At 49.8% G+C, this 9,912-nt stretch overlaps 1 protein-coding gene across 2 annotated transcripts; it reads left to right on the forward strand.

Moving 5' to 3' along the window:
• The first annotated feature begins 469 nt into the window (after positions 1-469).
• Positions 470-4,181, forward strand: LOC128723364 (bromodomain-containing protein 7). 2 transcript variants are annotated; one of them, XM_053817096.1, is made up of 5 exons: positions 470-523; positions 973-1,144; positions 1,275-3,557; positions 3,623-3,808; positions 3,888-4,181. In XM_053817096.1, the coding sequence occupies exons 1-5, from the start codon at positions 509-511 to the stop codon at positions 4,178-4,180; spliced, it is 2,949 nt and encodes a 982-aa protein (XP_053673071.1). In that variant the 5' UTR covers positions 470-508; the 3' UTR covers position 4,181. The 2 variants fall into 2 exon arrangements, with proteins under 2 accessions (XP_053673071.1, XP_053673072.1); XM_053817097.1 differs by lacking the exon at positions 470-523 and adding an exon at positions 807-872.
• The last annotated feature ends 5,731 nt before the right edge of the window (positions 4,182-9,912 follow it).

The raw sequence follows: 9,912 nt of genomic DNA on the forward strand, positions 1-9,912 counted from the left end.
AAGATCGATTAAGATGTTTTGTACCATCGATAATCGGTTCCGAGAATCTCGGTTACTATTGCTTCGCAGGGGATTCGTTACACAGGCAGACAGGCACGAGCGTCACGCTATGTTTAGTCTAAACAATTTATTTTCAAATACCTTTAGGAAAGGCTTTGAGAAGGCGAATGTGCGGTTGAATTCTCAGAACTGCACTTCTGCATGGCCGGTAATCTATATCATCTGCCTGTCTGGTTGTGAGTGACGTCATGATAAGGACGATCCAGTTTGGTTCAGTGTGGTTCAGTTCTGCTTCGGTGATAGGCACTCACTTGTTTGTTGGAATGAAAGAGTTAGATGTTTTGAGAATAAGTGAAATTTAAATGATTCCACTTGAGTTTTTCTGTCAAATTGAAACATGCGATATAAAAAATCGATCGTAGTGAGATATTCGGCCACGTGGGAAATTGAAAGCCACGTGTGAGATATGAAAAAAGATCGTTGAATCAGTGGCTGCGTCATGTAAGATATGTGGCTGCGTCAGGTATGAGGTTTAAGCGTTTCTGAAGCGTTTTTGAATGTGCATGCTACAGTACAGTGGCGACTAATTTTTGCGTTGAATACATTGCAATTGGCTGTCCAAAATGATTCTTTTTTGTCATTTAGCTCACTATATCTAATATTTCTAAAATTTTCGAATACGGACCTTTGTTTCAAATAAATCAAAAGGCTCAAAAACTGATTGGTTTGAATAAAAAAAAGTATGCAACGATACCGAAATGGGCACGTGTCACTTTGACGTTTATAGCGTCAAAGTGTTTGTATACGCGCGATTGTTTTGGTCGGTGTCGCGTTGGGCGAGTTAATTTGTTAATTTTTGGTTTAAACTCGTGGTAAAAACCATTATTTTGTTGTGATTATTGTTAAAGCATTCTTTGTAAGTGGAATGCTATAGGCGGATTCAAGAACAAACCCCTTGTTTCTTCGTTTTAGACCGATACATCTTACGTTGTTACACAAGTTACGAGAAGAGGAGGAAGAAGAAGACGTGCTTGGCTTGTATTTTATCAGAACATCTCCGGGAAGAACACCGGGTTATATGCGATGGGCTCGAAAAAGCACAAGAAACACAAATCAGAACGAAGAGAGCGCGAGGGTGGCAAAGGTAAGTGTTTGCTGCACGTAGAACAGCTTAATAGCTGTTCCTGATGCCTGCGTATCTTCTGTGATGAAAGGTTTTCGTTAAGCAACGGGCCGGACTCATGATGTTTTTGATGGTTAATTTTTATGGTTAGAAAAATCATTCAGCCTCGACCGACCACCTAGCTTGAAGCTCATACTAAAGGTGAGCGGAAACAGCTCGACACCGGAACACGGCAATGACTCACCGGCCTATGGTATCCAGTCGGACGGTGGGAGCACTCTGTTCACCAGCACCAGTGGGGACTATCCGGAGCGGCACAAGAAATCTAAAAAGAAAAAGAAGAAAAAGGATCGCGAAAAAAAGCACAAGCACCACCATAAGGAGAAGCGCCACCGGCATCGCGGAGATGACTCGAGCCACGGCGATGAAGATGAGGAAGAAGAAGAAGACTTCAACAGCTTTGGAGACGAAAGTTCTCAGACGACGGCCGATCCCGTCGCGTTACCGGTGCATTACCCAGCGGCCAGTTCGGTTGCGGTGGCGGCCGTAGCAGCCGTTGCCAGTTCGTCGCTTGCGGCGCAACCCGTCACGAAGCCGCTGCTACCGGAAGCGTTGCTTTCACCAAAGCTCGAACCGGATTTGGAATCAGAATCGGTGTCCGAAACAACGGCGGAACCCGACGGCTCGTTGTTAAGCGGTGGTCTTATACCGAAGGATGAGATGACGACTGCACCGAGCTCGGTGACGACGGATGAACCGCTGCAGAGCCCGGGGTCGATGCAGTCTTCGTCACGGCCCGGAAGCAAGATCGATTTCCACGATACAAGCTCGAGCCAGGCACCGAAAACGCCCAACTCCGACTGCAGTGGCCGAGAACCGCGCAGTTGCGTGTTGAAGCAGAAGCAGAGCCGCACGCCGCTTAACAAACTGCTCGATCATCTGCTGAAGGCGCTGGAAAAGCGTGACCCGCATCAGTTCTTTGCGTGGCCCGTCACTGATGATATCGCGCCTGGGTACTCCTCCATTATCCTTAAGCCGATGGACTTTTCCACTATACGGCAGAAGATTGAGGAAAATGAGTACGGATCGGTGGCGGAGTTCAGCGACGACTTCCGGTTGATGTGCGAGAATGCGATCAAGTACAACCACTCGGAAACGGTGTACCACAAGGCGGCGAAAAAGCTGCTGCACGTTGGCGCTCGGTTGCTGCAACCGGACAATCTGATGCGATCGTTGCGCCCGTTGATGACGTACATGCGTGAGCTGACGGCGAAAGAGCTCGGATTCGAACTGCCCGTCGGGTCGGGAGATGGAGCGGAGAGCGATTTCCACCATCAACACCACACGGCTGATTCAGCTGACGAAGCGATGGCGGCCGCTGTTGACGAGGGCATTAACGCTCAAATCGAAGAAGAGGAAAAGCGCAAACAGATCCGGTTGGACAATAATCCGCACACAAAGTTCGAGGCGTTTGTCGATGATCTGACGGCGGACGAGGTGCTGGCACAGGTACAAACCGCTTCCATGAACGCGCGAACGAAGCTGTTGAAGCGAAAATCGGCTCACAGACTGGGCTTCTTGAGGCAGCACCGAGACGGTACGACGTCGATGAAGATTCTGTTGGACGCGAAATCCGAGGGTGGCGAAGGTGGACCCGAGCGAACGGTAACGTTGGGTGCGCACACGGGCAAGTTGCAGTACGGAACCGGCCAGCTGCAGGGCTTCCGGGAGGATCGCCGTAACAGTGCGAAAATCGTCAAACCCCTCAGCTACGGTGCGTTCAGCTCATTCGCACCCGTTTTTGATTCGCGGTTCGCCAACCTCAGCAAAGAGGAAACGGAGATGGTGCTGAATACGTACGGGTGCGAGACGGGTGGTGACTACGCCGAAAGCATCCTACGGTTCGCCATGGACAGTCCGTTTGCGGCCGGTATGGCGCACAATCTGCTTGATGTGCTGACAAATGGTGAACATCGCCAAACGTATGGCAAGCTGTACGAATCGCACATGCAGCGAGAGGAACGGGACGCCGTCAAACAAACGTTTCTCGATCCGGTCGCGATCGCGGAGGAAGTCAAGCGTTACGCCAACGTGAAGGTCGATTTCGACAGTCTACGATCGCTGTCCAGCCTCGGCGTGGACATGATGTTCCTTGACGATCTCGAGTGCCAGCTGAAGGGGGTTGAAATCGGCCCGCAACTGCAGCAATCGCTAAACACGAACTCGGATCTGCTGCACAAATTGCACCAGCTGCAAACGGATCGCCTGTCGGCACCGTTGCCGGCGCATCTGTCGCACATTCAGCACCCGTCCGATGGTGAACTGGAGCTCGCGGGGCAGATTACGAGCAACCTGACGCAGATAGCGAAACAATTGCCTCCATCAGCGATCGCATCACCTCACGGTCTAAGGAAAGCGATGGGCATTAGCACAGGTGAGTTGTGGCTAACTGGGAACGTTCTTTGGAGGTTAGTAACCAGAAACGTGTTTTTTTTTCAGCTGGATTGGAGGTTTTTCAAGCACCGCCTCCGACGAATGTTATGCCGAGCAGTAGTGCTCAGCCTTCTGTACCTGCACAACCGCCTCTAGCCGCACAGCAGCAACCAAACGGCACGGGTTCACTTCCTGTGCCAACGACAACAACAAGCATTTCCGCCCCAAGCGCACCCGTGGTACCGGTGGCAGGTTTGTATCTCAATCGATTCGACAACCAACCAGAACAGGCCCTATATAACGATATATTTTTCGCTCTTTCGCACTGCAGACATCGACACCACACCGATGGATATGGATCTGGAACCGGAGCCCATTTCTCATCGGCACCACCAGCACCATCCACATCCGCACCATCTCCAGCCTCAGCAACAACCTCAGCAGCAGCAGCAGCAGTCGATTATTCAACCAAACCCGGTCGCTTCGTCCGGATCGTCGGTTGACATCGATAGCGAGCTGCGGGAGTTTCTCGGCGGTTCCAGTCTCAGCACGTCCGGTCCAACCACCGCCGACGGTACGCAGTCGTCCGATGCGGCCTGCATCGAGCAGATGTTGATGGATTAAATATGGCAGGTTGGACGTTGTGTGTTTGTGTACGTCGATTATGTTTTCAGAGCAAACCATTATATAATGTTGTATTTTTATATTGAGAAAGCAAAACGATGGGGTGACGTGTGTGTAAGAGAGAGAGAATTTATTAACAAAACAAAGAAAAGCATATTTTTACCACACCATTCAGCTCAATTATCGGGTATCGTGTTTGGGCGTCATCTGACAATTTAAACGATACGAAAGTTGACCAGGAAGATTGACATTTTTAACACACTCCCCGAAATAACAAAAAGACAAAAAATAAATTCGAAAAAGAGTTCATGAGTGTGGAACTCAATTCTTGGAAAGATTTCTAACCCCTATTAATACTCGTTTCCTGTATCGTATTCTGTTTCTATAAACTAACAACGCGGCGACGGGCTTAAATGTTACGGTAGCATCTTTCACTTTACTCGCCTTTTCTCACGGACAGCTGTAACAGATAGTCAAAACCAGCTTCGAATCCCATCCCCGGCGGTTACATGCCCCAGCGAACGCGTATTCAAAACCTGCCCCGCCGCAACTAACAAAGAACTGACCCGCCATCGCGCGATGGCTATGATGTGAAAGGAAAGTTCACCCACAAACGCAACACGACGGAGCGGGAGAAGAAATTAAAAACACATTAGAGAACCCGAAGAGCGCGGCCCGTTCGCGCGGAATGTCGTGGCACTTTTATTGCAACCCGGTTCCCGGGAAATTATGCAGCAACATTGTTAATGGACGGGGACGGCTCGGTTGAAGCATCCTGGTTTCGCTGGGGGTGAGGACGCGATCGTTTCTTTTCGTACCGTGGTTTCGTCTTTCGAACGAAATAACCGCCATTCGCACCAGCTGACGGTGGAGACAAGTTTTCCCTGGAGGTTTCCGGGTGGGGAGGAGGCAAGAAGGTTGCGAAAGACATCGCGCGAAGGATGGAAATCCTAACGCGAAAGTTTTTCCCCTCCAATAAATTATAATCCATCGGTGATTGCTCAGCTGGAAATTAATTAATGATCCGTAAGCGTGGAAGTTGGTGGAAGTAACTATTTATTACAAATTATCAGTCGGGTGCTATAAATTAGAAATGCTTCCGGTCGCGATGGAATGCACGGTGCAAAAAAAAAAACTACCATGCGTTCAACTTGCATCCTTGCGACCATGCGCTAATGGGACGGATACTTAGCGGGTGCTACTTTTCGCTTGTAATTAATGAAACGAGATCGCGACTGGTAAACCTGAACCGGTATGCTAATGGTGCGTGCGAGTTTGTTTAATTCCGTTTCGTTTTACGAAAGACGGGGTTTTTTTTTTCTGATTTTTAACATCGTTTTTGAGGGACAGGGAAAACTTTGCACGATTTACCTCCCTTGTGAGGTTTCATGTAATAATTAAATCAAGCCCGGTTGGCGTGCATTAAACACAAACCTCGGGGTAATAACTCATGCCAAAGATTAGTGCCTTAATTCGCTAACCAGGCGAGTGATTACAGCTCAAGAAAATGGTCATTTGCCTCTCGAAATGCCAACCGGCGAGTGAGCTCCTTACACGCAATAAAAGGATTTGTTCCGCAACGACATCCACGGCTGGGCCGGGAATAATTGGGGAATTTCAAATGTAAACCCGCACTAATCCGATTTCTCTGCGGAGTGTCGCATGCCACCCTGATTGAAGGGCTGTCCTACCTTGTTTCTTTTCCTCCCGGGACAACGTTATTCAAGCGAAACTGTACGAATCACGTGAAAACTGTGTAACCCACTGAATTTGCAAAACGTTAATGGGCGCCGGGTCGAACTACTCCGTTCATTTCCGGACAGCAAAACACTAATTGGAGCTCTAAAAATGCAAATGTAATGCATGCAAGGGCGGTGTAATGGCCGGTATTTAAATTACCTTCTCAGGTAGGCCACCATCAATCGTGTGCGAGTTGGTGCCAGGTGAAGGTCCTGAGGGTGCAGAAGCGATCCTTCGGCTTGGGTTTTCATTCCAAGAGCGGACCAAGCGTCTGATTGCCCGCCCCAGGTCATAAGTAGGTCATCGAAGATGTCCTCTTCCTGAGGAGAAACCGTTTACTTTAGACTTGTCGCACTCCATCTCGTGACTTTCTAATTAACTGACCAGGAGGACGATTCGAAACGATTAGCCGAGGCCGCTTCATCGGGCGAAGGGGAAACAAGTTCCCGAACCGGAAACTGCTACTTCTCCTGCAACCGGACATGAATAAGTAATTGATGGTGCGAGGGAAGCTTTCCACGCCCAGCCATGTCGGTTGGCCGGTTGATGGTCGTAAAACTAAAACAAGGAAATTGTCGGAAGGCGCAGATAAATGAATAAATTTGCCCAACCCTGGTTGGACGATGGTCGTGGGCGCACTTCACCAAACCGGGACGGCTGACCTTTCGCAGTCTCAGCTTTCCACCTGCGTGTGTGTGTCAAGCGGGCAGGTTGGCGAACTTGCCGCCTTGAAAGCGGACTTTAAATGTCCTTCCAATCATAATGAATTCATTTCCGTGTCCGTGAACAGCGTGCCAGGAAATTGCCAGAACCAGGTGCTGTAGGTACACGAACGCTCGAACTTTAAGCTGTTCTTTCGCTTTCCCAGCGTCCAGAACCATTAAGTTGATGGGGGGAAAAGAAATTTAGGTCAGGCGCGTTTCATTTTCCAGCGCACCGATTTGCGATGATACAAGTAGCAAGTAGGCCTTGCCTGAATGGTTCATATTCCAATTAAACGGGGCGCAAAGAAGGAACGAAAACAAAATCGCAGTAGGCATCGTCGTTCGCGGATAGGTTGCCTTTCACACGAAATGACCCCAAGGGGAGGGAGAGGGAGGATGCGTTCGGTTCTCGGGGGGAAGGTTTCCTCCGGGTAGGTATCATCAACACGTGCCCCTCACGACCCGGGGTCGTCATTACGCGGGCGAGTATTTAGGCACGCGTTAATGACGCGAAAAAACAAAACAATGAGATGCAAATGCGCGATACTTGCTGGCTCACTTCGGGGGTTCCTTCTCGCAAGCGTTGTGACCGGTTCCATCGGGTTCCAAGGGATGTGCTGCCATCGGAAGGCCTACAGCCAGCATCCCGTGCGGTGCCGAGAGACGGACCCGACCGGCGGTAGGATCAAAAAAGAAAGCGAGCTTTTCTCATTTTCCCGAAGCCGGAAAGTCAATGGGATAGTGGAGGGGGTTCTTTCCCCGGGTGGGTTGGTGGTGGATGTGGTGCGGCCTGGTTCCCCGGTGCCCGGGTTGGTTGGATGTAACCGGAAGCAGCAACACAAAGGCAGGCTGTGGCCATTTAACTTAACGACCTGCCCGTCCCATGGCGCAAACGGTTTTCCCATTTTGTGGCCCAACCGGAAGCACACTACCAAGAGGGAACCAACCGGGAAAGGGAGGAGGAGGGAGGGAAGTTATTTCAAGGCGCGCGAGGTCTCTCCATCGGTCTCAGGGTCATTCGGATGTAGCCCTTACCCTGACCTCTAGCGAATTCGTCGCGTTTCGTTGTCGTTGATGGACGCATCCTTTGAACTAAGGCACGTGGCCGCTTGTCGAGTCCTTGTGCGAGCAGGAGTGCTTTAAGTAGTTCCCTTAAATCGGGTCCCCTTTTTGCTTGTCGCACACCACGCGAGGGAATCGCTCGCTGGTTACGGCAAAGTTTTGCGTAAACTTTTTAATCATTCCCGACGCAGGGAACCGTCAATGATGACGCTGATGTTGGCAGTAATTTCGTCCTCCCAGGGGCACCGTCACCGATACGAGGACGCGCGTGTTTTGCATTTGACAAATGAACCGGAAACAAAAACCGCTCCACCGACACCAGACATCCGTCATCATCGATGTATCCCGCGGTGTCGTTTGGCGTCACGCCGAATGGAGAAACCCCTCGGTTGTCGGTAGCGGAACCAAACGTCTGCGTTTATTGCTTCCGGCGTTCGGTTCGAGGACGATGGTAGGAAGGCGATGGTTGTGTAAGGATTTTTTCTTCGCCGAGTGCGCGACTTAATTTGTGCGAGTTGAGATGAATAAATCTCGCACACAACACCACCGGGATTATGGGCGGGACTGTCCGATTTATGATGATTGCTGCTCGGCGTGGAAACATCAATACGCAACCGCTCTCAGGTCGGTGGGTTGCATTTATTTTACGAACCTCTGCACAGAAAGCACACTCGTGTATCTTTGATGTGCCACGTAAGCACTCGGTTGGAGGGTGGGGGGGGGGGGGTTGGGGGGGTGGGAAAAACTGCAACTCCCATCGCACCACCCAACAAGCCAGGGACAGATGGATTTATCGCACATACGTCGATGCGGTGCTTGTTCGGTTACGAGTCGAAACGAGGGTGGAAAAATACGAATCTACCACCGGACTCGGCACGCGCTTCCGGAAAATCCGTATCCCTGGTAAATTGCATATAAATGCACCAGACGCAAGCGTTTTGTGCCGGAACCGAACGTTAGATCTGTGGGAAAACAAAGGAGTCGCCTTTGGGGAGGATTATTTTATTCGATTTTTGGTACACACTGTCCAGACAGCTCTCTCTCTCTCTCTCTCGCTGATCGCAGCATGCTATGGGATCATGTTTGATGCAATGAATGAAACAGACTGCAGGCGAATTTAACATGCCACCCATTATGCATATTGGCACAAAGAAAGGGCCTTACCTTATGACCGGCTTTCGCATCTTTTTATGCTGAATCAATGCAACGATGCCGCCGAGATCATCGAGGGTGAGATTACAAAATTGTACCATTCTTTATCCCCCAGCATTTCACCCACCGTGCGTAATAGAAATCGTCTGTTTTACCTTTCGAGCTGACCGGTAAGAGAAACGCTCGGATCTGCCGGAGACAGTTGCCATTTTCCTGGCGCTAAGCTTACGAGGGAACGGGAATCCGTTTATGGTTTCGTTTACATCCCAACCGCTGTTCGATGACGCAAATGACTCAGCAGAGAGCGCTTTGCGTGCGGTTTCTTGGGCTTCTTGGAAGAACCTGTGAAAGTTCGAGAAGGTGTGCTGCCGTGTGGGACTGATTGCCGTAACGATGCCAAGCGTGTGCGCACGTTAGTTTCTTGGTATCGGGAGATGCTTCTTTTGGTACTAATCCCGTCACGGTAGGATGCGCCCTCTCTGCTGACGTTTGGAAAACAGGTTACAGTTGCTTGCTTGCTTTTAAAATTCCTTCACGAAGGTACCCCAGCAAATGACATTATTTTTTGCGTCACGAAATAGTGGTTTTTTTTTGTCAATTTACAAAACAGGATATCATCTAGAAAAATTAGCATACTATAACAAGCACATTGTTTCGGGCGGAAAAGGAACGATGCAAGGAAAAACTGCCCGGTAGGATAGTTTTTATTAAAAATTTCTCTTTTTTTCCCCCACTGGCGAATGCATCCAATGGTGGGTTTATTACGAAACGCCAGCAACAGTGCCAATGATGTGCAAGGATGAACCTGCCGGGTTAATAGTTTCCTTTCGTGAAAATTAACCTTCCACGAGGAAACCACGGAAACCAACGCCAACCTGAAAACCTTCCCGCCTTTCACCAGGAAGCGTATTCAGTGAAGCAAACCACGGGTACCCGTTTTTCGTGGCCTCTGGAGCCGCAGAAAATGTGGTAAGAACATAGTTCCGCCGCATCCTTGTGTTGGGAGAACACGCGCCACAGGAGAAAAACTTGCTTAATCCAATTATAACAAGATGGTCACGATGCTGCCGTCCT

Source organism: Anopheles nili, chromosome 3 (assembly GCF_943737925.1).
Source record: "Anopheles nili chromosome 3, idAnoNiliSN_F5_01, whole genome shotgun sequence".
NCBI classification, from domain to species: Eukaryota; Metazoa; Arthropoda; class Insecta; order Diptera; family Culicidae; genus Anopheles; species Anopheles nili.